The following is a 27918-nucleotide window of genomic DNA, read 5'->3' as shown; positions in this document are numbered from 1 at the left end:
AATGACTTGTAGGCATGCGTAAACAAGGTGAAACTCTTTACAGTGTTTAAAATATAAAAATTGTCATTATCACACTAACTGAAAAACAAAGGTAAAAGCTATAAACTTCTTAAACACCTGCGTATAAAAGTGAGTAAGGTACTATTTATTTGTTCATGCAAGTTATGAAATATGCATTGACTTTTAAAATTCTATAAACACAGAATAACCTCCAGCTAAGTACTTTACATAATGGTAACCAAATTTTTTTTAAATATTACTCTAAACTGTCCCTTCTCAACTCAATCAAAGTCAACATAATTTACCTCGAGTTAACTCAAAGAGAGAACTATTAAATTATTAGTGTATTTGTGTTCGAGACAGCACATATTTATAGGAGCATGTATTTTTCATGAAAAAATAGGATTTCGCTTTAGACTGCAATATAAGGTATGCCTGTGCTAGCGATTGTTCCCTTGTAATCGGCGGCCGTCTGTACGAGAAGACACTGTCCAATTTGGCCAGGCTATTCAGGACGCTGGATGGCTGTGATTGGTGTGCTGACAGCGGACATGTATCTGAAAGTAACCCAGCCAACCACGAAACACAGACAATGCTACAATGTTGAAGCAAATGAGCTGGTCTGGAAATAATTTCAAAATACATGGCACCACATATTTAAAAGGCAGGTAAAAATAGGAAGTTTCATTAATATTTGACCTTTATTTTTACACCATAAATCATTAGGGTTGCCAATGAAGTTTCAAAGAGGCCCTATGACTGTGCACCAGTTCAGAACCTTTGAGCCTCTAGGCACTTAGTGCATCAGTGAGTGTCGCACTTGTTCTGTCTCACCAACTGCTAACATCCTCTCAGGGAGGCCCAATTAGCAATTAGATATAAGTTTTTCTTGTTTTGCCCAAATTATTATGCACTTTAATAGTAGATGATAAAATCAAACACAGGCATTTCACAGAACTTAAGTATCACTGACATTTGTTACAATATAAGTATGTATGTGTTACGCTTAGGCAGGAAAAAAGTCAACTCTTGGCATTCACTTTTAAACATAATCAACATTTCACATTACCTATCACGAAAATTTAAATCATTTGAATTTTTGATGGTGCATTTTCAGGTGATTTTATATCCAAACATTGTTTTTTCTGGGTATGGTTTAACTGTATGTATTTACATTCAAAGCCAACTATGAGTATGCCAATGAAATCCTCAAATACCATCAAATCTTTTACTATTCAAAAGATTTTATATTCAAGAAATAAGATTCTAAGAAAAATATTTACAGAAGGGAAATTCAGAAAATCAAAAACTAGTACATATCTGTATAATTGATAAGGTCTACATTCTTTATCTCTACAGAAGCTCTAAAAAAAAGCCAGTGTCTGCCATCAGCTGTCTGGGAGGATTTGTGAAGAATTAAATGAGACCAAAAACTCTTATTTTACAAAAAAAAAATTTAATGTGTTGCACATACATTGTCTAGGCCAGCGTGTATCCAAAATTATAGAACCGAAAAAAAAAATTCACCGGGCAAACAGCGAGCCAAGTCCGGTTAGACAAGTAAACAAGTTCGCTGACGTCATGTCCACAAGTCAATGGAGATGTTTGTATTTCCCGAGCCAAACTGTACTCTCTTACTATGCATTTATCTTCTTAGGTTTTATACAACATAGAAATGTAAATAGAAATGGATTGTATGCTGAATCTTATTCAAGACACCGGCCAAGAATATTAGGATAGTAATCTCAATTGGACGTAGTTATGCAAAAAGAAACCAACCCACAATTTTGTTATATTTTAGTCAAAAAAAAATTAAAATAGTACAAGGTTGATCGTACCGTCGTTGCTATTATTATATCAGTATTTATACTAGACCATTAAAATTATACCCACATTATGTTATCAATACGAGAATTACAATTTATAATTAACTTTAACTTCAAAATACTCAGAATAGGTTTCATGTGGGCTGGGGTTTTTTGCATAACTACATCCAATTGAAGTTGTCCTCTATGTATTTGAGTCCGTAAAGTATGCGGAGCAAGTATTTGCTTTGACGACGAGGCGACTGGGCCTCGACGAGTGAGCCGTGCAAACATGCCGCGACCGCACACGTCACGCCTCGACGCTGACGCAGCTGTCCCAGGCCTTGGCGTTCACCATCTTGAGGATGGCCTTGAGGGACCGGCCCGGGCCGCACTCGAAGGAGCGCGGGAAGTGCTGGCCCTCGGCGCGCTCGTACAGTGCGTGCAGCGTCTGCTCCCAGCGCACCGGCCGGCAGAGCTGGCGCGGCAGCTGGCGCCTGACGTGGGCCGCGTCGCGGTACCGCCTGCCGTCCACGTTGGAGTGCACGGGGACGAGCGGGTCGCCCAGGGCCACGCGGCGGAGCGCCTGCGCGAAGGCGGGCACCGCGGGACCCATGAGGCCCGTGTGGAAGGCCCCGGACACCGGCAGGCGCTTGGCGCGGCGCAGCTTGAACTGCGCCAGGTTCCCCTCGATGAACTTCAGGGCCTGCGAGACACCCGGCAGGGCTCAACACCACTACAGGAAAACAATTTAAAACATTTTTTCGAAGGAACTGCAGTAAAAATCAACATTCGATACAGACAACACTCAAATTTGCTTAGTCTATTTGTGTTTTTGTTTGTAACCAATCCTATTTATTACCTTTCTCCTAGATACTCTACTTTTAATACGTATGAATTTATGTAAATAGTAAAGTAACTTTTGATACCTGCAACTAGAATATGGAATGATATTAATACTGGGCATTTTCGAACAACTCTAATTTCAGCCATGTTTGACTAAAACTTTCTAAAGGTTCTTTTTTACAAAGAACCCACACACATTTCATAGTTATTTTTTTTTTGCTAGGAAAAGGTTTTACAGTAAATGTCTTTACGATTATCTATTTACATTCAGCATTATTAATCAAATGCATTATTTGTAGGATACAGTGAAATGGTATTCAGAACGATCATTTAAAACTGATTTTAAAGGGAAGAAATTACAAAAACTCATCCAATTCCTTGTTTACAAGCTTAAAAGACATTAGTACGATATAGCATACTGCTCGTCCAAAATCTTTGCAAGATACAGACTACAGAAAGTAGCAGAGTTTGGATTGGAAGCTTTCAGGTAGCTTGTCTCTGGCTTGAAACTGTGTCTGTAGGCAATCGCTTCACAATGTTTTGGCATGCCGTTCCCAAGACACGCATAAATGTCGAGGTGAAACTGCCAACAGCCCGGACAATCAGCCAGGTAAAGAGGTGGAGTTGTTACTAGTACTTGATTTTCCATTTTTGAAGTAGGTACGGCAAACCCCTAATGTTCGTGGCAGACACAAGGGTTGTATATACCCCTGCATTACACAAACCGGAGCAGGATGTCTACAGGTACCTGGTTAATGAATTTCAGGAATTTTTCAGGACCTTTACATAAAATAAAATATATTAAAACTTTCTTTTACAAAAAAAGTGATTTTATATATAAAATAAGTAAACTTAAATTTAGTAAGAAATACGTCTCCTATTTGCAAGACAACCAATTTTTATGATAGAAATGTAAAACCTTTCAGAGATAATCGTCACATTGTTTAGACGGATAGTCTGTGTCTCAAACTATTTACATTTTATGTGCAACTATAAACTTAAATGAGAGGTGTCAAAAAAAATGCAATTTAGCAGAAGGCTGTAGGAAATTAAAGTTGGTGACTTCAAGCACAGTTTATATTTATTTATGGCACTTTTTTGTAACATTCGTGATCTGGCCTTAAGTTTCGTTACTTTTTTGTAACTTTCATAAACTGCAGACAACCTGCAAAAAAAAAATACTGCCAGCGGGGAGTTTGATGATTTTAGCGGTACGCCTGACAAATGAAAATGCAGGCATCCCAGGGAGAACAGAATCCTTGCCTGGAGCTTTCATGCTTGAGCGAGTGAGGGAGGGAAAGGAGAGACAAAAAGAGTGAAAGAGTTTAATAAAGGACAGGGATAGGGATAGAGATAGAGGTATAGAGAAACACTCAGATAAAGAGATAGCAGGTAGGGAACAGTGTAGTCTTTTATGAATTCCCCCCCCCCCCCCCCCCCCCCTTTTAATTAATTGAAATGAATATCATATTATTTATGACTATCAAATACTTTTCATATCAAATTCAAACAAGCAGTGAAACTCTACATAAAACCTCACAAGGTCCAAGAATAATTGATGCCAAATACAGTAAAATGAAAATGAGAGAAAAGTACATGTGAACCATAATAGAGTGGTGTAAAATGCAAGAAATGTACATTCTTAAAACGAGAAAATTTTATTGCCCGTGCCTTCGCTCATGCTAATTTAAGGATATTGTTTATATTGTACCATTTTACGAAAACTATGTTTATAATTACAAACATTTTTACAAATGTAATAGGCAAAATAAAATGTCAAGTTTATATAAGATTTCCTTCGTAACAAAACTATTTGTAAGGCTGAAATTTTGAAAATTGTAATGCATAACCCTGCTAATTTTAAATATAGATTATAGATTAATTAAGTTGATTTTATAACTCTCCTAACATGTTAAATATTATTTTTAGCTATAGTACATTTATTTGTTGTACCCAATATTTTAGGTCATGATTGGTTTTGTTTCGGAGATAAATTTTTTTTTTAAAAATAAAACAAACTTACTTAATTGTTACCCCCATTAACAGTCAAATTTAAACAAATGGAAAATATAAAATACATATATTATGTACAGGTTGATAAGTCTTATTTCTTACCTCTAGTTCTTGTGGATTCAGAAGTACACCAATCCCTCACTTAGCAAGACCATGCGTTCCTAAAAATGTTTGTGTTATTCAAAATCACTTATTCTGAAGCATTAGTCTCCATAAATAGCAAGGCTAATTAACTTAATGTGTACCAAAATGTAAAGAGAAATATTGTTTATGTAATATAAATGCATAGAATTACACTCAATGATAAATAATATATCACAACATTTATCTTTATAAACCTACCATCAAATACTTAGTGTGACAAATATGACACCGCGTAAAGGGAGATGGTTATGTACTTATCGTCAGTTGGCTGGTTGGCATGCCCGCCCGAGCGTAACCAACTCACGTCGCATACATTTCCATGAACTGTTCAAACCATTCTCTACTGGCAGTGAAATCGATATTACTGATGGATTATTACATCTTAATTTTTCAAAAATTAAAGTTTTCGTGGTTCCGGAGGGTGTGAATCGTCAACGATCGTGAATTTGGGCGCCACCATATGATGAGGGCACACGGACCTGGCAGAGACTCGTCTCAGGGCGCGAAGTCGCCCGTGTAGGGAACGAGATCTGGTGCCTCCTTGCCTCCAATCAGCGCACAGACCTGGCCCGCTCTTAGCGTAGGGCACGCTTACACATGACTAAGATGGTTGCACATTCCAGTGGGCTCTTAAAGGGTGACCCGCACGCCTGATACCTGGGAGAGCTGGCACGTGGTCAGTAGATAACACGGTGAACTCAGTACGGTTTTTTATTATCCTTCAATGTTAGGTTCAACAGTACCCACGGCACGAACTGAGCTAGGCGGCAGTGGTCGCAAAACATGATATCGCTTAGCTGTCTGGCAAAGTCTCACTAAGGGTTAAAAAAATACTGAATTGAACAGTCTGCCGGCCGAGGCAAGTCCCGAGATTAGTATTAAATTGATTCAGATAGAATTACGTTAACAGATCTAAATACAGCTGGGTGATGCAAATGGATGAAGTCCCCGGGGTGCATATGCGTCTCACCTCGACCGGGCCGGAAGGCTGCGCTCCCACCGGCAACATGGCGTCTTTCGCCGAACCACAGAACCGTTACACTCGTTCAGTTATGAGCCACGGGTAAACAAGAAAAGCACTCTTAAAATACTAACATAAAAAATACATGCTCTCTCCTTACTTAGCTACACGCGAACATACAGTTATTACTAAACTTACAGATAAACAGGATCCAGGTTAGTTCAGTTCCGGTCCGCTATGGCGCAGTTGTTGTACCGAAGCAATGAGCTTAAAACGCCGTCTTCCGATAGTTTGTGGCCCGCTGTTTGAAACACACGACTACGTATTTAGGTAATTCCATGCCGGGAAGGCGCGGGCGAAGGTCAAGGAAGGGAGTTTAGTCGAACCAGCCTTATGGGGCGAAGACCCGGTCAACATCAAATTGCTTATTCGCGGCTCACCGCTTGGTTCACAATAATCCTGCCAGGCATTTGATTTTATTTTCATTGCATCATTCACTTAACTACTTTTTCCATGTCAAATCATCTGTTCATTTCTGTTCGGGTATCTAATGTCAAATATATTCCTGGCAGTACAACCAACAGCATCAGACATATAAACGTTTGATAGGGTCCTTATTTTGTACGATTGTGCGCACAGTTGACTTGCTTAAAATCAAACTGCGACCAACACAAGAGTGGCCTTCGTGACATTCTGCACGCCGTAATACTTCTAGTTTTGTCTCAAATACTTGAACTTTATGCATTACAATCTCACTTGGAAGCCATGATTCCACTAGGATTACAACTGCAGGTGCTTGCGGCACACGTACGGTTGTCAGTTATCCGCAGACGAATTGGCAGACTTTGCTTTGTGTTTGTGCATGCGACTGAAGTTCAACATGACTCGGTCTGTGGCTGGGTATACAATGGTACGGCACGGCGGCATACGCACGAACGTAAAAACATTTGGTCCTTTACATGTTTGTACAACAGCCGATAGCGTAGTCAGGCCTGCGCGCGCATCTCTTCCCCCCCTCGTATGGCTAACTGTATGCAACGGTACATCTGTTGTTTACCGAGTTGAAGCAGACTTTGTGGTGACATAAGTGACTTTTTTTTTGCCTGGGGCAGTAAAATGAACATTGCGCTAAATGATTTCATGCAATTTGAAGACGTGCTAAGTGAGGAATTGATGTGTATATTTTTCTTCTTACAACTTGCACCAGCCCTTATACAACCCTTATAGGTGAAATCTCACAAAATGTTCCAAAAATTATGTTTATTTTTATATACTTATTATTATTTCACACCCAACCAAAACATAACCAGGGTGTCTACCAGATCTAGTAAATTAAATTCCCTGTTTTTTCCAGGTTTTCCAGGTCTAAAACTGAATTTTTCCAGGTTTTCTTTAACACAATTACGACATACCAAGAAACTGAAAAAAACTGCATTATATTACATTGACGGGTTTCAAAGTATTTCAACTTACTTAAATTAGTAAAAAAATTACCTTCTTCCAAACGTGGCCAAAGTGACTCAATTGATGGCAAATAAAACATGCTGCTACAAATATTTCACACACTTCCTTTTGCAAAAAAACATTAGTAAAAGGAAGCTCCCATCAATTTCGCAGCGACTCAACTTTTCCATCTATTGCACTTACTTCAGAACGAGCCAAATCCAACATTCGAGCCTTCTTCAACTGCAATGCCTTGATCACCTCTTCACCTCTTCTTTTTTCTGCCTTCTTCTTGTCTGTAGCTTCCTTTTCTTTTTGTTTTGTTTGCAGGGCTTCCTTACGCCTACAACTAGCATTTCTTACATACTGTAACATGGACTTGGTGATATCAACATGCTCTACACCTCCAGAACGTTGAACAAAGTCATACATCTGTCTTTGTGCGATCAGTATTTCTTCCTGCAAGTTTTCAGTCAGCAGATTAGAATTCACTGAAAATCCTATTTCCAATGTTGCATTTCCATGGGAAAGTACCAACACCATCCTCACAAACTTTAGAAGGCCTGTTTTGGAAGCTACTGTATGAGCATCCACAAGTGATCAAGGCGCCCATCTTCTCGAGAAAAAGACGAGAACAGTGCTGCAGAATCTTGCGAGGAACATACCAATGATATGATCACTCAATGTTATCAGCTTCTTGTCCTGATAATCACCTGTTTTGAAGACAACATTCTAAACTGTACTTCACACGCTGTTTCCTCACACCCGAATTTAAAGCCACAGACGGACATAAGCAGGAAATTCCCTTGGTAAGATTGTACTTCAGGGGACCATAACCTTTGGACAAGTCCTAACATCATTTTTCAGTAACAGGACATACTTTCTCTTTCTTGATGGCATGGCGTACTGCATAACCCAACTTGATATTGTTAGCAGTCAATAGATTTTCCTGGTTATCTACATCCAATCGAGATACATTGCGTTTCTCCCTAAAGCTCTTCAGTACTTCCGGTTTCAAAAACTTTACTGCAAAAGCTAATAAAATGTCTACCAGTTAATCATAGAGAAAAGGTGCCATGGGTGCTTCACTTTGTAACATTGTGAGAAACAATTCCAGCTCTGATGCCAAAAAGTGGAAGAATGTCAATTTTACTTCAAGAAGATTATCTTCAAGAGCACTTTTCACTACACTGAAAGAGAGAGATGAAATAGAAACTTCACTAACAAATTTCTTTAGGTGGGGTAACGTTTTCATGGCACGCTCAGAAACTGCAGTATTCCATCTGATTGCACAAAATTTCTTGGGAAAAAGCTCTGATCCAGTTATTCTAATGTAATCTGCCCTCCTTGCAGGTACGTGCTTAAACAAATAGTAACTGTGCCTCAAAAAACTAACAACGTCCCATTGTGTAGCAGAAATTCCAGGTTTCGAAAGCACCATGGACCGTATGAAGCCCACAGCTACCAATTTCTAGCAACGATGGCGAATCTTCACCAAAAGTGTCTGTGGTATGTACATATTTTCAAAGCTAACAAAAATGTCCAGTTTACGTTGAGGGCATCCATAGATACTTAAAATTAAATGCACCAGTCGGTATAATCCGAACGTGGGAAGCAATGCTGCAGCACGTCACGTCAGCAGGATAACAGACCAGCTTGAACCAGTTTGTATCACGTGATTTGATGCCACTTCCAAATCCGATCGTAAATAAAAGAAAATGGACGTGGGAACTGTTCGTTATTTGCCATTCAAAAATAAAAATGAGAGGGGATACACATGATGCCACATCAATGCAAGCTGATCAATAAACAAAAACTGTATTGCCAACTACAACCTACCAAAAAAAAATCCCTGATTTTTAAAAAAATTCCCTGATTTTTCCCTGATTACAAAATTCCCTGATATTTTCAGGTTTTCCAGGTTTTCCAGGGTCAGTAGACACCCTGCATAACTTACATGCATGTTATTCGGTGTTAGTTTCTTACCTTTAGTTCTCATAGCTTCTGAAGTATGAATTCTTCTTCTTCTTAACACTGAATCTAATCCTTTTAAACCCCTTAAGACTGGAAACTCTTAAAATGGTAAAATCGGGTTGTTTGTTTTTGGCATGTTTATTTTTGGTAACCAATATATTTTCTTATGCTTGATTAGCTTCAGAAATATAAATTATATAAAAAACATATTTGCCGCTTTTTCATTTCCTTTGGGGTGCAATTTTAAAAATAAATAAATATAGCCTAGTGTTAAGTTAGCCAAAGCCCCTACTAAAAAAAAATAATTTCATTGAAATCCATTCAGTAGTTTTAGAGTGATGCCTCCAAACAGACGAAGGGGGGGGGGGGGGGGGGGGGGTGAGAGAGAGAGAGAGAGAGAGAGAGAACAACTATGCTTTTAAGGTACAAATAATGCAAATAGCACTTTCCATTTGTCCCCCCCCCCCTCCCCCCTTGAATTCAAGCAATGTATAGACTTTTCACCCTGAACAGTTTAATTATTAGTATAGATTTAAATTACAGGATTTTCAATAATTTTTCAATACAATCATATATTATTATATAAAAACTTAAAAAGCATGAAGTACTAGGTTGTACAAAACAAATCCATAATTCTCAATAAATCATCTTGGTCTCATTCATGTAACACTTTTTTTAGTTTAAATTTTTTTGTGCACGAGCCCTACTCGGTGTATTTAAATAAAATAAATTAATATAAAAAAAGTTTTATTTTGAAGTGTTGGAATGAGTATTAAATTATTCATGAATGTAGAATACATTTGGAATACTCACAGGCCCCTGTTAGAGATATGGAAAAGGATAGAGACAGAGCTTATGGAGATGGATAGAGAGAGAGCTTATGGAGATGGATAGTGAGAGAGCTTATGGAGATGGATAGAGAGAGCTTATGGAGATGGATAGTGAGAGAGCTTATGGAGATGGATAGTGAGAGAGCTTATGCAGATGGATAGAGAGAGAGCTTATGGAGACAGATAGAGAGAGAGCTTATGGAGATAGATAGAGAGAGCTTATGGAGACGGATAGAGAGAGAGCTTATGGAGATGGATAGAGAGAGAGCTTATGGAGATGGATAGTGAGAGAGCTTATGGAGATGGATAGAGAGAGAGCTTATGGAGATGGATAGTGAGAGAGCTTATGGAGATGGATAGTGAGAGAGCTTATGGAGATGGATAGTGAGAGAGCTTATGCAGATGGATAGAGAGAGAGCTTATGGAGACAGATAGAGAGAGAGCTTATGGAGATGGATAGTGAGAGAGCTTATGGAGATGGATAGTGAGAGAGCTTATGCAGATGGATAGAGAGAGAGCTTATGGAGACAGATAGAGAGAGAGCTTATGAAGATAGATAGAGAGAGCTTATGGTGACGGATAGAGAGAGAGCTTATGGAGATGGATAGAGAGAGAGCTTATGGAGATGGATAGAGAGAGAGCTTATGGAGACAGATAGAGAGAGAGCTTATGGAGATAGATAGAGAGAGCTTATGGAGACGGATAGAGAGAGAGCTTATGGAGATGGATAGAGAGAGAGCTTATGGAGACAGATAGAGAGAGAGCTTATGGAGATAGATAGAGAGAGCTTATGGAGACGGATAGAGAGAGAGCTTATGGAGATGGATAGAGAGAGAGCTTATGGAGATGGATAGTGAGAGAGCTTATGGAGAAGGATAGAGAGAGAGCTTATGGAGATGGATAGTGAGAGAGCTTATGGAGATGGATAGATAGAGAGCTTATGGAGATGGATAGTGAGAGAGCTTATGGAGATGGATAGTGAGAGAGCTTATGGAGATGGATAGTGAGAGAGCTTATGGAGATGGATAGAGAGAGAGCTTATGGAGATGGATAGTGAGAGAGCTTATGGAGATGGATAGTGAGAGAGCTTATGGAGATGGATAGTGAGAGAGCTTATGGAGATGGATAGAGAGAGAGCTTATGGAGATGGATAGTGAGAGAGCTTATGGAGATGGATAGTGAGAGAGCTTATGGAGATGGATAGTGAGAGAGCTTATGGAGATGGATAGTGAGAGAGCTTATGAAGATGGATAAAGAGAGCTTATTGAGATGGATAGAGAGAGCTTATGGAGATGGATAGAGAGAGAGCTTATGGAGATGGATATAGAGAGAGCTTATGGAGACAGATAGAGAGAGCTTATGGAGACAGATAGAGAGAGAGATTATGGAGACGGATAGAGAGAGCTTATGGAGATGGATAGTGAGAGAGCTTATGGAGATGGATAGTGAGAGAGCTTATGGAGATGGATAGTGAGAGAGCTTATGGAGATGGATAGTGAGAGAGCTTATGGAGATGGATAGTGAGAGAGCTTATGGAGATGGATAGTGAGAGAGCTTATGGAGATGGATAGTGAGAGAGCTTATGGAGATGGATAGTGAGAGAGCTTATGGAGATGGATAGAGAGAGAGCTTATGGAGATGGATAGTGAGAGAGCTTATGGAGATGGATAGTGAGAGAGCTTATGGAGATGGATAGTGAGAGAGCTTATGGAGATGGATAGAGAGAGAGCTTATGGAGATGGATAGTGAGAGAGCTTATGGAGATGGATAGTGAGAGAGCTTATGGAGATGGATAGTGAGAGAGCTTATGGAGATGGATAGTGAGAGAGCTTATGGAGATGGATAGAGAGAGAGCTTATGGAGATGGATAGTGAGAGAGCTTATGGAGATGGATAGTGAGAGAGCTTATGGAGATGGATAGTGAGAGAGCTTATGGAGATGGATAGTGAGAGAGCTTATGGAGATGGATAGAGAGAGAGCTTATGGAGATGGATAGTGAGAGAGCTTATGGAGATGGATAGAGAGAGAGCTTATGGAGATGGATAGTGAGAGAGCTTATGGAGATGGATAGTGAGAGAGCTTATGGAGATGGATAGTGAGAGAGCTTATGGAGATGGATAGTGAGAGAGCTTATGGAGATGGATAGAGAGAGAGCTTATGGAGATGGATAGTGAGAGAGCTTATGGAGATGGATAGTGAGAGAGCTTATGGAGATGGATAGTGAGAGAGCTTATGGAGATGGATAGTGAGAGAGCTTATGAAGATGGATAAAGAGAGCTTATTGAGATGGATAGAGAGAGCTTATGGAGATGGATAGAGAGAGAGCTTATGGAGATGGATATAGAGAGAGCTTATGGAGACAGATAGAGAGAGAGCTTATGGAGACAGATAGAGAGAGAGCTTATGGAGACAGATAGAGAGAGAGCTTATGGAGATAGATAGAGAGAGCTTATGGAGACGGATAGAGAGAGAGCTTATGGAGACAGATAGAGAAAGAGAGCTTATGGAGACAGATAGAGAGAGAGCTTATGGAGACAGATAGAGAGAGAGCTTATGGAGATAGATAGAGAGAGCTTATGGAGACGGATAGAGAGAGAGCTTATGGAGACAGATAGAGAGAGAGCTTATGGAGACAGATAGAGAGAGCTTATGAAAATGGATAGAGAGGTTATGGAGACGGGGATGGAGATAGAGATTATGGAGATGGATAGAGAGAGAGCTTATGGAGACAGATAGAGAGAGAGCTTATGGAGATGGATAGAGAGAGAGCTTATGGAAAAGGATAGAGACAGAGCTTATGGAGATGGATAGAGAGAGAGCTTATGGAGATGGATAGTGAGAGAGCTTATGGAGATGGATAGAGAGAGAGCTTATGGAGATGGATAGTGAGAGAGCTTATGGAGATGGATAGTGAGAGAGCTTATGGAGATGGATAGTGAGAGAGCTTATGGAGATGGATAGTGAGAGAGCTTATGGAGATGGATAGTGAGAGAGCTTATGGAGATGGATAGTGAGAGAGCTTATGCAGATGGATAGAGAGAGAGCTTATGGAGACAGATAGAGAGAGAGCTTATGGAGATAGATAGAGAGAGCTTATGGAGACGGATAGAGAGAGAGCTTATGGAGACAGATAGAGAGAGAACTTATGTAGATAGATAGAGAGAGAGAGCTTATGGAGATGGATAGAGAGAGCTCATGGAGATGGATAGAGAGAGAGCTTATGGAGACAGATAGAGAGAGAGCTTATGGAGATAGATAGAGAGAGCTTATGGAGATGGATAGTGAGAGAGCTTATGGAGATGGATAGTGAGAGAGCTTATGGAGATGGATAGTGAGAGAGCTTATGGAGATGGATAGTGAGAGAGCTTATGGAGATGGATAGTGAGAGAGCTTATGGAGATGGATAGTGAGAGAGCTTATGGAGATGGATAGTGAGAGAGCTTATGGAGATGGATAGTGAGAGAGCTTATGGAGATGGATAGTGAGAGAGCTTATGGAGATGGATAGTGAGAGAGCTTAAGGAGATGGATAGTGAGAGAGATTATGGAGATGGATAGAGAGAGCTTATGGAGATGGATAGTGAGAGAGCTTATGGAGATGGATAGTGAGAGAGCTTATGCAGATGGATAGAGAGAGAGCTTATGGAGACAGATAGAGAGAGAGCTTATGGAGATAGATAGAGCTTATGGAGACGGATAGAGAGAGAGCTTATGGAGACAGATAGAGAGAGAACTTATGTAGATAGATAGAGAGAGAGAGCTTATGGAGATGGATAGTGAGAGAGCTTATGGAGATGGATAGTGAGAGAGATTATGGAGATGGATAGAGAGAGCTTATGGAGATGGATAGTGAGAGAGCTTATGGAGATGGATAGTGAGAGCTTATGGAGATGGATAGTGAGAGAGCTTATGGAGATGGATAGTGAGAGAGCTTATGGAGATGGATAGTGAGAGAGCTTATGGAGATGGATAGTGAGAGAGCTTATGGAGATGGATAGTGAGAGAGCTTATGCAGATGGATAGAGAGAGAGCTTATGGAGACAGATAGAGAGAGAGCTTATGGAGATAGATAGAGAGAGCTTATGGAGACGGATAGAGAGAGAGCTTATGGAGACAGATAGAGAGAGAACTTATGTAGATAGATAGAGAGAGAGAGCTTATGGAGATGGATAGAGAGAGCTCATGGAGATGGATAGAGAGAGAGCTTATTGAGACAGATAGAGAGAGAGCTTATGGAGACAGATAGAGAGAGAGCTTATGGAGACAGATAGAGAGAGAGCTTATGGAGATAGATAGAGAGAGCTTATGGAGACGGATAGAGAGAGAGCTTATGAAGATGGATAAAGAGAGCTTATTGAGATGGATAGAGAGAGCTTATGGAGATGGATAGAGAGAGAGCTTATGGAGATGGATATAGAGAGAGCTTATGGAGACAGATAGAGAGAGAGCTTATGGAGATAGATAGAGAGAGAGCTTATGGAGACAGATAGAGAGAGAGCTTATGGAGATAGATAGAGAGAGCTTATGGAGACGGATAGAGAGAGAGCTTATGGAGACAGATAGAGAAAGAGAGCTTATGGAGACAGATAGAGAGAGAGCTTATGGAGACAGATAGAGAGAGAGCTTATGGAGATAGATAGAGAGAGCTTATGGAGACGGATAGAGAGAGCTTATGAAAATGGATAGAGAGGTTATGGAGACGGGGATGGAGATAGAGATTATGGAGATGGATAGAGAGAGAGCTTATGGAGATGGATAGAGAGAGAGAGCTTATGGAGATGGATAGAGAGAGAGAGCTTATGGAGATGGATAGAGAGAGAGAGCTTATGGAGACGGATAGAGAGAGAGCTTATGGTGATACTTAGAGAGAGCTTATTGAGATGGATAGAGAGAGAGCTTATGGAGATGGATAGAGAGAGAGCTTATGAAGATGGATAAAGAGAGCTTATTGAGACAGATAGAGAGAGAGCTTATGGAGACGGATAAAGAGAGCTTATTGAGACAGATAGAGAGAGAGCTTATGGAGACGGATAGAGAGAGAGCTTATGGTGATACTTAGAGAGAGCTTATTGAGATGGATAGAGAGAGAGCTTATTGAGATGGATAGAGAGAGAGCTTATGGAGATAGATAGAGAGAGAGCTTATGGAGATGGATAGTGAGAGAGCTTATGGAGATGGATAGTGAGAGAGCTTATGGAGATGGATAGTGAGAGAGCTTATGCAGATGGATAGAGAGAGAGCTTATGGAGACAGATAGAGAGAGAGCTTATGGAGATAGATAGAGAGAGCTTATGGAGACGGATAGAGAGAGAGCTTATGGAGACAGATAGAGAGAGAACTTATGTAGATAGATAGAGAGAGCTTATGGAGATGGATAGAGAGAGCTCATGGAGATGGATAGAGAGAGAGCTTATTGAGACAGATAGAGAGAGAGCTTATGGAGACAGATAGAGAGAGAGCTTATGGAGACAGATAGAGAGAGAGCTTATGGAGATAGATAGAGAGAGCTTATGGAGACGGATAGAGAGAGAGCTTATGGAGACAGATAGAGAAAGAGAGCTTATGGAGACAGATAGAGAGAGAGCTTATGGAGACAGATAGAGAGCTTATGGAGATAGATAGAGAGAGCTTATGGAGACGGATAGAGAGAGAGCTTATGGAGACAGATAGAGAGAGAGCTTATGGAGACAGATAGAGAGAGCTTATGAAAATGGATAGAGAGGTTATGGAGACGGGGATGGAGATAGAGATTATGGAGATGGATAGAGAGAGAGCTTATGGAGATGGATAGAGAGAGAGAGCTTATGGAGATGGATAGAGAGAGAGCTTATGGAGATGGATAGAGAGAGAGAGCTTATGGAGACGGATAGAGAGAGAGCTTATGGTGATACTTAGAGAGAGCTTATTGAGATGGATAGAGAGAGAGCTTATGGAGATGGATAGAGAGAGAGCTTATGAAGATGGATAAAGAGAGCTTATTGAGACAGATAGAGAGAGAGCTTATGGAGACGGATAGAGAGAGAGCTTATGGTGATACTTAGAGAGAGCTTATTGAGATGGATAGAGAGAGAGCTTATGGAGATGGATAGAGAGAGAGCTTATGGTGATGGTTAGAGAGCTTATGGAGATGGATAGAAAGCTTATGGAGATGGATAGAGAGAGAGCTTATGGAGATGGATAGAGAGAGAGACTATATGGAGATGGATAGATAGAGAGCTTATGGAGATGGATAGAAAGCTTATGGAGATGGATAGAGAGAGAGCTTATGGAGATGGATAAAGAGAGAGAAACTATGGAGACGGATAGAGAGAGAGCTTATGGTGATACTTAGAGAGAGCTTATTGAGATGGATAGAGAGAGAGCTTATGGAGATGGATAGAGAGAGAGGTTATGGTGATGGTTAGAGAGCTTATGGAGATGGATAGAAAGCTTATGGAGATGGATAGAGAGAGAGCTTATGGAGATGGATAGAGAGAGAGACTATATGGAGATGGATAGAGAGAGAGCTTATGGAGATGGATAGAAAGCTTATGGAGATGGATAGAGAGAGAGCTTATGGAGATGGATAGAGAGAGAGAGACTATGGAGACGGATAGAGAGAGAGCTTATGGTGATACTTAGAGAGAGCTTATTGAGATGGATAGAGAGAGAGCTTATGGAGATGGATAGAGAGAGAGCTTATGGTGATGGTTAGAGAGCTTATGGAGATGGATAGAAAGCTTATGGAGATGGATAGAGAGAGAGCTTATGGAGATGGATAGAGAGAGAGACTATATGGAGATGGATAGAGAGAGAGCTTATGGAGATGGATAGAGAGAGAGCTTATGGAGATGGATAGAGAGAGAGCTTATGGTGATGGTTAGAGAGCTTATGGAGATGGATAGAAAGCTTATGGAGATGGATAGAGAGAGAGACTATATGGAGATGGATAGAGAGAGAGCTTATGGAGATGGATAGAAAGCTTATGGAGATGGATAGAGAGAGAGCTTATGGAGATGGATAGAGAGAGAGAGACTATGGAGACGGATAGAGAGAGAGCTTATGGTGATACTTAGAGAGAGCTTATTTAGATGGATAGAGAGAGAGCTTATGGAGATGGATAGAGAGAGAGCTTATGGTGATGGTTAGAGAGCTTATGGAGATTGATAGAAAGCTTATGGAGATGGATAGAGAGAGAGCTTATGGAGATGGATAGAGAGAGAGAGACCTTATGGAGATGGATAGAGAGAGAGAGACCTTATGGAGATGGATAGAGAGAGAGCTTATGAAGATGGATAAAGAGAGCTTATTGAGATAGATAGAGAGAGAGCTTATGGAGATGGTTAGAGAGCTTATGGAGACGGGGATGGAGATAGAGATTATGGAGATGGATAGAGAGAGAGCTTATGGAGATGGATAGAGAGAGAGCTTATGGTGATGGTTAGAGAGAGAGAGCTTATGGAGATGGATAGTGAGAGAGCTTATGGAGATGGATAGAGAGAGAGCTTATGGAGATGGATAGAGAGAGAGAGCTTATGGAGACGGATAGAGAGAGAGAGCTTATGGAGACGGATAGAGAGAGAGAGCTTATGGAGATGGATAGTGAGAGAGCTTATGGAGATGGATAGAGAGAGAGCTTATGGAGATGGATAGAGAGAGAGAGCTTATGGAGATGGATAGAGAGAGAGAGCTTATGGAGACGGATAGAGAGAGAGAGCTTATGGAGATGGATAGTGAGAGAGCTTATGGAGATGGATAGAGAGAGAGCTTATGGAGATGGATAGAGAGAGAGAGCTTATGGAGATGGATAGAGAGAGAGAGCTTATGGAGATGGATAGAGGGAGAGAGCTTATGGAGATGGATAGTGAGAGAGCTTATGGAGATGGATAGAGAGAGAGCTTATGGAGATGGATAGAGAGAGAGCTTATGGAGATGGATAGAGAGAGAGAGCTTATGGAGATGGATAGAGAGAGAGAGCTTATGGAGATGGATAGAGAGAGAGAGCTTATGGAGACGGATAGAGAGAGAGAGCTTATGGAGATGGATAGTGAGAGAGCTTATGGAGATGGATAGAGAGAGAGCTTATGGAGATGGATAGAGAGAGAGAGCTTATGGAGATGGATAGAGAGAGAGAGCTTATGGAGATGGATAGAGAGAGAGAGCTTATGGAGACGGATAGAGAGAGAGAGCTTATGGAGATGGATAGTGAGAGAGCTTATGGAGATGGATAGAGAGAGAGCTTATGGAGATGGATAGAGAGAGAGAGCTTATGGAGATGGATAGAGAGAGAGAGCTTATGGAGATGGATAGAGAGAGAGAGCTTATGGAGATGGATAGTGAGAGAGCTTATGGAGATGGATAGAGAGAGAGCTTATGGAGATGGATAGAGAGAGAGAGCTTATGGAGATGGATAGTGAGAGAGCTTATGGAGATGGATAGAGAGAGAGAGCTTATGGAGATGGATAGAGAGAGAGAGCTTATGGAGATGGATAGAGAGAGAGAGCTTATGGAGACGGATAGAGAGAGAGCTTATGGTGATGGTTAGAGAGCTTATGGAGACGGATAGAGAGAGAGCTTATGGTGATACTTAGAGAGAGCTTATTGAGATGGATAGAGAGAGAGCTTATGGAGATGGATAGAGAGAGAGCTTATGGTGATGGTTAGAGAGCTTATGGAGATGGATAGAAAGCTTATGGAGATGGATAGAGAGAGAGAGACCTTATGGAGATGGATAGAGAGAGAGAGACCTTATGGAGATGGATAGAGAGAGAGCTTATGAAGATGGATAAAGAGAGCTTATTGAGATAGATAGAGAGAGAGCTTATGGAGATGGATAGAGAGAGAGCTTTTGGTGATGGTTAGAGAGCTTATGGAGATGGATAGAAAGCTTATGGAGATGGATAGAGAGAGAGCTTATGGAGATGGATAGAGAGAGAGAGACTATATGGAGATGGATGGAGAGAGAGCTTATGGAGATGGATATAGAGAGAGCTTATGGAGATGGATAGAGAGAGCTTATGAAAATGGATAGAGAGCTTATGGAGACGGGGATGGAGATAGAGATTATGGAGATGGATAGAGAGAGAGCTTATGGAGATGGATAGAGAGAGAGAGCTTATGGAGATGGATAGAGAGAGAGAGCTTATGGAGATGGATAGAGAGAGAGAGCTTATGGAGACGGATAGAGAGAGAGCTTATGGTGATGGATAGAGAGAGAGCTTATGGTGATGGATAGAGAGAGAGCTTATGGTGATGGTTAGAGAGCTTATGGAGATGGATAGAAAGCTTATGGAGATGGATAGAGAGAGAGCTTATGGAGATGGATAGAGAGAGAGAGACCTTATGGAGATGGATAGAGAGAGAGAGACCTTATGGAGATGGATAGAGAGAGAGCTTATGGAGACAGATAGAGAGAGTGCTTATGAAGATGGATAAAGAGAGCTTATTGAGATAGATAGAGAGAGAGATTATGGAGATGGATAGAGAGAGAGCTTATGGTGATGGTTAGAGAGCTTATGGAGATGGATAGAAAGCTTATGGAGATGGATAGAGAGAGAGCTTATGGAGATGGATAGAGAGAGAGAGACTATATGGAGATGGATAGAGAGAGAGCTTATGGAGACAGATAGAGAGAGTGCTTATGAAGATGGATAAAGAGAGCTTATTGAGATAGATAGAGAGAGAGCTTATGGAGATGGATAGAGAGAGAGCTTATGGTGATGGTTAGAGAGCTTATGGAGATGGATAGAAAGCTTATGGAGATGGATAGAGAGAGAGCTTATGGAGATGGATAGAGAGAGAGAGACTATATGGAGATGGATAGAGAGAGAGCTTATGGAGACAGATAGAGAGAGAGCTTATGGAGATGGATAGTGAGAGAGCTTATGAAGATGTATAAAGAGATCTTATTGAGATGGATAGAGAGAGAGCTTATGGAGATGGATAGAGAGAGTGCTTATGAAGATGGATAGAGAGAGAGAGACTATATGGAGATGGATAGAGAGAGAGCTTATGGAGATGGATATAGAGAGAGCTTATGGAGATGGATAGAGAGAGCTTATGAAAATGGATAGAGAGCTTATGGAGACGGGGATGGAGATAGAGATTATGGAGATGGATAGAGAGAGAGCTTATGGAGATGGATAGAGAGAGAGAGCTTATGGAGATGGATAGAGAGAGAGAGCTTATGGAGATGGATAGAGAGAGAGAGCTTATGGAGACGGATAGAGAGAGAGCTTATGGTGATGGATAGAGAGAGAGAGCTTATTGAGATGGATAGAGAGAGAGCTTATGGAGATGGATAGAGAGAGAGCTTATGGTGATGGTTAGAGAGCTTATGGAGATGGATAGAAAGCTTATGGAGATGGATAGAGAGAGAGCTTATGGAGATGGATAGAGAGAGAGAGACCTTATGGAGATGGATAGAGAGAGAGAGACCTTATGGAGATGGATAGAGAGAGAGCTTATGGAGACAGATAGAGAGAGTGCTTATGAAGATGGATAAAGAGAGCTTATTGAGATAGATAGAGAGAGAGATTATGGAGATGGATAGAGAGAGAGCTTATGGTGATGGTTAGAGAGCTTATGGAGATGGATAGAAAGCTTATGGAGATGGATAGAGAGAGAGCTTATGGAGATGGATAGAGAGAGAGAGACTATATGGAGATGGATAGAGAGAGAGCTTATGGAGACAGATAGAGAGAGTGCTTATGAAGATGGATAAAGAGAGCTTATTGAGATGGATAGAGAGAGAGCTTATGGAGATGGATAGAGAGAGAGCTTATGGTGATGGTTAGAGAGCTTATGGAGATGGATAGAAAGCTTATGGAGATGGATAGAGAGAGAGCTTATGGAGATGGATAGAGAGAGAGAGACTATATGGAGATGGATAGAGAGAGAGCTTATGGAGACAGATAGAGAGAGAGCTTATGGAGAGGGATAGTGAGAGAGCTTATGAAGATGTATAAAGAGATCTTATTGAGATGGATAGAGAGAGAGCTTATGGAGATGGATAGAGAGAGTGCTTATGAAGATGGATAAAGAGAGCTTATGGAGATGGATAGAGAGAGAGCTTATGGAGATGGATAGAGAGAGAGAGACTATATGGAGATGGATAGAGAGAGAGCTTATGGAGACAGATAGAGAGAGAGCTTATGGAGAGGGATAGTGAGAGAGCTTATGAAGATGTATAAAGAGATCTTATTGAGATGGATAGAGAGAGAGCTTATGGAGATGGATAGAGAGAGTGCTTATGAAGATGGATAAAGAGAGCTTATGGAGATGGATAGAGAGAGCTGATGGAGATGGATAGAGAGAGCTGATGGAGATGGATAGAGAGAGCTGATGGAGATGGTTAGAGAGAGGGGGAGAGAGAGGGAGAGAGGGAGAGAGAGAGAGGGAGAGAGAGAGGGAGACAGAGGGAGAGAGAGAGAGAGGTAGAGAGAGAGGGAGAGAGATAGTGGGAGAGAGACTAGAGAGAGGGAGAGAGAGAGAGAGAGAGATAGAGAGCTGACCTCCACGTGGCCGGCCACCACCTTGCAGTGTGGGTACAGGTAGCTGGCCACGGCGCACTCTGGCTTCTCGATGCCGCGCTCCTTGCACCACTCGCGGGCGCGCAGGCAGGCGTGCCCCAGCTGGGAGTCCGGGCCGTACATGACGGTGGTCATGCCTCCGGGAGCCAGGTCCGAGGCCAGCTGCATGGCCTCCGCTCGCACCTTCACCAGCCGCACGGCTGCCGACACGCCACCACTCGCCCATATGTCGCCACAGTGACGTCAACACACCACACATCACTCATCACACAGCACCCAAACACAATTGAAATCATGAAACTAATCCGCATTTATAATCAAAACTTGAAGACAAACACCTGATCTTTTAAACATTAACATCAATGAAAGTAAATTATTTAGTATTAAATTGGTACCATAATTAAAAAAAAAAAAATTGGATTTTTTTTTTTAAATTCTTCAACTGTTAACAGTAACTCATTTTGACATTATGACCTTAGAAAATTTTCCATTCAAACACAAAAATATTTATCAGATTTATTTAATTTAGTTACCACAAGTCAGACATGGTTATTACAAATCATTATATTGCAAAAGTATAGTACAAAATTTCACCGTTTTGGAGATATTAGTATCATGGTATATTTAAGTATCATATTTGTTCTGTAATACCGGTATGTTATATAGTCTTTAATAAGCAGATTTCATAAAATAAAATTCACAAAAATTTGTTTTAAAAACATAATTGGCCTGTAAATAAAACCACAAAACTTTGTCTCTAGTGATTGGTCGAGGGTCCCGTCCTATTTGGGTGCTGGTGTAGCACACTCATACAATAATTTCTTAATTACCTTTGATGTGACTTAAGTTCAGTTAAGAAGTTCACTGAAACCTCATTATAATGAGTTTCTCACTTTAAAGTGTATATTATCAGGTACCTACAAGATGTTTTACATTTAGTAACAGTTCAGTTTAAATTACTTACATTATTAAAGTACTAAAAAGGTGGGTTTTTTTTTAAAAGGTACATTGTAATGTGATTTCATTCACTGTTTTTGTGTAAGTGGTGTTTTATGCATGGTTGGCAGCCCTGTACCCAACCCAGGGGTTTTGGATTGGATTTTTTCAATTAAATTCAAAGACAAATTTTAATATCACTCCTAGCATCTACTGAAATTATGAACATGTGGTATACCTTACAGTTTTGGATCACCATTCATATCTAGCCTTTGTTTCAAAACTCTTTACATTTAATATATAATTAATTAAATGAATAAATATTAGATTATTCCAAAACCCAAAAACAAAATCTAAATTCTACTGTTTTAGCGAGAACATAATTTTTTGTAATTTAATGAATGATATACTATAGTAAAAAGAGTTTTAAAAATGAAGGCTACAAACAAAATGTTAATCCAAAACTGTATACCATATGATTTCAGAGAACAGTAGGGCGGAGCGGGGGGGACGCGGGGACGCGGGGACGCGGGGACGCGAGGACTCAGGGAAGCAGGGACGCAGGGACGCGGGGACAAAGGGACGCAGGGACGCCGGGACAAAGGGACGCAGGGACGTAGGGACTCAGGGATTCGGGCACGCGGGGACGCGGGGACAAAGGGACGCAGGGACGAAGGGACTCAGGGACGCGGGGACGCACCGGCCTCGAAGTGCAGGGCGCCGGCGAACACGAGGGCGGCCAGCTCGCCCACGCTGTAGCCGGCGGTGGCCACGCAGTTGTGCACGGCGGCGGGCCGCTCCTCCTTGAGGCGCTCCACGGCGGCCAGCGAGCACACCAGCACGGCCGGCTGGCAGCGCTCCGTGCGGTCCAGCTCGCGCTGCGGGCCCTCCGCGCACAGCTTCAGCAGGTCGTAGCCCAGGATCTCGCTCGCCACCTCGAACATGTCCCTGGCCCGCACACACACCACTCATCACTCTAGTCATTTCTTCCCCGCAGATCCCAACTGGATGTCAAATCATACAACACGCATTGCTATTTACATACATTAAAAAATAAACATGTTAATCTCCTTATAATACAAAACACAGTACGTGCCTCGAAAAATTACTCTACCGTATATACCTGTTAAACGTACAGTTAGGATTAGGTAAAGTTGTCATAAAGAAAAAATTATCACATCATACTATAGATATTTCAACAGTTACTATAGCATTAGATATCAGATCAACTAAACAACAGTACCTACTAATTTCTCTATTTTCTATTAAATTAAAGAATTCCTTCAGAGATTAGGAAAAATGTTCTGTAAGATTATTTTTTACTAATTTAAAAACAAGGATATATTTCTTTTCGTTACACAAGATCGTGTTAGCATCATGCGATTGAGGATATTGTTTCATTGTAGTTTCTCACTGAATGCCACCTTGGCATTAAAACACCCCTTGGTCAAGGCTGCGTTAAAGGATACGTCCCTACCATTCGGAAACAGCAGAATAGAAAACCAAGCGGATGGTGGCGCGTACCTGGCGACGGGGAAGTTGACCAGCTCCTTGCCCATGCCGACGAACTGCGTGCCCTGGCCGGGGAACAGGAGGATGGAGGTCTCGCGGGGGTCCACCTTGGGGCGCGCGCTGAGCAGCGACTGGTCCCTGGGGGGCAGCGCACCCTCGGGGTACGGCAGGGTGGCCCACTCGCTGCGCGCGTCCAGCTCGACGCCCACGGCCGCAGAGTCCAGCAGCTTCTTCACGTCGTCGGCCCGCGAGCCGCCGCCTTCGCCGTGGCTCCAGCGCGCCAGTCGCGGGCGACACAGCTCGCACAGCCTCCGGCAGCCCCTCAGCATCGTCACGTGCAGGGAGGGTGTAACTTAAATGGGTACAATGGTTCCTTGATCAACTTTTTTCGACCACCAGTAGATGGCAGCAGCTGCTAACTAACTAGTCATTACTAACATTAAAATAATTATAATTCGTATTTTCATTTAGTTATATATATACTCTTATATAGTCTTTGGTCTCGTGGCGCGAACAGCACACCAGCTCGCCAACACAACAACACGAAACCTTCCTATCCGTGTGAAAATGTCTCACTACAATTAACCTACAAACTCAGGAGATATTTGTAACTGGATACCCCGCAGAACAATTAGGCTATTCTCACAGTACCAACAATAACAAATTAGTTAGATTTAACAAATGACGTTGTGAGGTAAGCCGTCCGGGTAAACACACAAATTAGTTAAATACAAACAACTTTTTTTTCGTAGCAGCCGTTGGACATGTTTTATTTATAGCCGCCGAGTCAGAAAATTTCACGTGTTGCAGCGTACAGCGAAGTAAATCATTAAAAAGAAAGTATTGAAAATAAATACGAAATAGTTCGAATTATTCTTACTTTATTTCTAACTATCATTAAGAAATATATAAATAGTTGTAATAATTATATTTTTAAGTGATAAATTATAATATAAAATGCTATAATAGACATTACTTGAAAATTATAAATAAATAAATATAGTTTGACTAAAATTCTTTTTCCCTGGGTGTTGGTATAGGTCGTCTCTGAGCAGAGTATTGCGATGTGTGGAACTGGTGCATAAAGTGAAGTTAGGTGAAAATAATTGTGGTAATTGTGCCTTATTGCATATTGAAATAAGGAAAGGTATTCATTGTGTCTGTAATGCAAAGCTTTAGAATTACCAAAAATATATTTTAATTATAAAATATGTATAAAACTGAGGAACATTGCCCTTGGAGCAATTGTTGTGTGTAGCATATCCAACTATATTTTAACTTTATATATGAATAAGCAGTTAAATGTGTTTGTGATGCTAACCTGTACCATTACCAAAATATATTTAATTTTGAAAGTATGTGGGGACATCAGATTACATGTTTTTCATTTCCGTTATGTTATAAGTTGCCGCGTACCCGTCTCCGTAGAATACGTGGAGACGTGGCGGACATTTCTCAGCCGTTTTCTTGTATTGCCCGGCGCCAGCTCTCTCGCGTAGAACAGCCTCCTGCGGGGAGGCAGGGGTGGACCGTCCGGCCCGTGTAGCTGCCGAGGGACGTCTCGCGCGCTGGAGAAATGTGCGGTGCAGGCTAGTTGTGTTAGTCCACATGTTTTGGCCCGCGGACACGCCAGATACAAAACAACACTCACGCACACGGTAAAGAAAACGATAAAAGAGATTATAACACACTATAGTACAGAAAACAAAAGCGATAATAGCGGCGAGTTTATAGAGAGTCTCGCGGCCGCGTCTAGCCTCGAAGGTGGCTCGCACGGGACTGGAGACCAGGACGCCGGCGCACTGCTCTCGCGCGCACGGAGCGGAAGTGACGTCATTCCCAAAGCCGCGGCGCGCTGCGGACAGGGCTGTGATCCGGGCTTTAACGCCGAGGCACGGAGGTACGACGTCAAAGTGTTATTACACTGATTTCACTTATATAGTATGGAAACTGCACACAACCTCCATCCCATAACTAGAATTTCCCAAGCATTACCAATGTTTTAAATACCTACATTTGGACAAATGCTGAAGATATGCAATGTTCCGGCATTATTAAATAAATGTTTGTGGAACTTTTGGGCTGTATGGATTATGGAAAGATATATTTTCCATTTGGCAATATGTAAACCATCACCAGATTTCTGCCAGGTCCCTCATTGTTTTACAATAATTGATTGTGCACCTTGTAAATCATCTCTGCACAGTCGTTCGCCACTGTGTCAGGGGTACTCTAAGACCAGAGATGGTTGCCAACATTATCAGCCGCAAGACATGATAACTACAATTGTGAAAGACTGATGAATCGCGGGGCGAGAGGTCATTGCGAGTATACACAGCAGCCATTGGATTCCGAGCTCACCTTCCGGCCGCACACACATCGGACCTTCCTGACGAGGCACTACGAACCTATCATGCTCTGAGACATTCATGCTCTCTGTGCCCCTGTCCTTGGTGCCCAGGACTTGCCTTAAAATCTGGGGTGTATCAAAATGAACTTTACACCTTAAACATTAAGATTTAGATAGGGTAGAGAAATATTATTTTAACTTAATGGGCTGGAATAATTACAAACATTCGGGAATAGCATGGTACAACATCAATAGTTCCACTTGTAACAAATTATGTGTTATATATGTGTGTATGTGTGTGTGTGTGCAACTTCATTGTCCTCTTTTCCTTTAAGACCACTATGGAACATCACCACTCAACATGAATGTGTGTTAGTGTAAGACGATGCAGGTAGGCCTCTTGAGGAGTGCAAAGATGTGGCGGACATCTCTCGTTAGTGTCGGAGTTAGGCGTTGTTGTCCGGCGCAAGCTCTCTCAGTAAGAGCACCCTCCCACAAGGAGGTCAGGCGGAGACCATTCGGCCCGTGTAGCTTACTAAGGTATGTCATCTGCTCTAGAGAATGGTTCTATGCAGCCTAGTCTGAACCCTTACTGGCCCATTTGTTGCAGGCTCTTAGCTAGACTAAACATTCTGTGGACACTCACTGGAACAGGATAACGATCGGGGTTAAACAATACTCACATGTCAGGACTTTAATGGAGCACCATCAATTACTTATAAGTAAAAATGCACAAACATCTTCACTCTTCGATGAAATGGAAATTTGTATGATTATGATGGCATTTGCTCCTAGTCTAAAATGTTGTGGCCTACACACATCCTTGCCAGTGAATTACTTGACAACACCAGAGTCAGCTGGTCCTGTAAGCATGGTGTCTGCCCGCATACTCTATGGTGCGATGTGAAAAACTATTCAGGAGGGGGGGGGGGTTATGCCACCTACTCAAAAAAGCATATGGCGAGATGTGCACAGAACTCCAAAAGTAATAAAGAGTTAAAAACAGTACTTAAATAACTATGGTGTTTACTAATCAGTTAAGGCAAGACAATAATGGGGCCTCCATTAGATTAGGCCAGACCCCGTCGGTGGGTGGCATAGGCCTGGCACAAGCGCGTTACAGGGCTACAGCTTCACTCCCCGTCAATAATATCACTGATTTAAATCTCATATGCTGCCAATCTATGTCTGGGCGGATGTAAAATAAAATATAAATGACACTGAAGTATTGACGTCCCTCGGCTTATGGTCCCTGATTTCCTGTTTCCGAAAATGTCCTGTTTTGCCCATGTAGCTCTCGTCGGTGAGGAAGTGAGTTCAGGCCAACGTGGCCGGGACCGGAATACGGGACCTGGAGGGAACGTTACGTGTGGAGGGGGAACGGTAGGTAGTTTCAAGGATAACTCGGTGATGTCCGTTTCCACGAGCAGCTTTTATTTCCGTATAGAGAACCTGCCGCAGCCTGGCCGGCACGTCGCGGAACGAGCGCCCTCCCCGCCGCGACCCGGACTCCCGGAAATAAGTCTCGTCCTTAGGACATGACTCGACACGAACAGAGGAGGTAACCCCGTAGCTAATGGTACCGGTTACGATTG

At 41.7% G+C, this 27918-nt stretch overlaps 1 protein-coding gene across 2 annotated transcripts; it reads right to left on the bottom strand.

The window, feature by feature from the left end:
- Positions 1–1439: 1439 nt before the first annotated feature.
- Positions 1440–24762, bottom strand: LOC134540410 (probable malonyl-CoA-acyl carrier protein transacylase, mitochondrial). 2 transcript variants are annotated; one of them, XM_063383131.1, is made up of 5 exons: positions 24457–24744; positions 23986–24325; positions 23162–23409; positions 21508–21725; positions 1440–2511 (listed from the first exon to the last, which is right to left on the bottom strand). In XM_063383131.1, exons 2-5 carry the CDS (start codon positions 24300–24302, stop codon positions 2116–2118), a joined length of 1179 nt encoding a protein of 392 aa, XP_063239201.1. In that variant the 5' UTR covers positions 24303–24325; positions 24457–24744; the 3' UTR covers positions 1440–2115. The 2 variants fall into 2 exon arrangements, with proteins under 2 accessions (XP_063239201.1, XP_063239202.1); XM_063383132.1 differs by having other exon boundaries at positions 23986–24762.
- Positions 24763–27918: the final 3156 nt, after the last annotated feature.

Source organism: Bacillus rossius, chromosome 16 (assembly GCF_032445375.1).
Source record: "Bacillus rossius redtenbacheri isolate Brsri chromosome 16, Brsri_v3, whole genome shotgun sequence".
Lineage (NCBI taxonomy): Eukaryota > Metazoa > Arthropoda > Insecta > Phasmatodea > Bacillidae > Bacillus > Bacillus rossius.
The sequence above is the reverse complement of the archived record's forward strand: the minus strand, read 5'-3'. Positions and strand labels throughout refer to the sequence as shown.

What these genes read in the sequence shown, in the direction of transcription:
- LOC134540410 (XM_063383132.1), bottom strand. Translation starts at nt 24,302, where the DNA reads ATGCTGAGGGGCTGCCGGAGGCTGTGCGAGCTGTGTCGCCCGCGACTG. An exon ending in GTCAACTTCCCCGTCGCCAG is followed by an intron (nt 23,410 to 23,985) that starts GTACGCGCCACC and finishes TGTGCGGGCCAG; the next exon opens with GGACATGTTCGAGGTGGCGA. An exon ending in TGGTGGCCGGCCACGTGGAG is followed by an intron (nt 2,512 to 21,507) that starts GTCAGCTCTCTA and finishes GGTGTCTCGCAG; the next exon opens with GCCCTGAAGTTCATCGAGGG.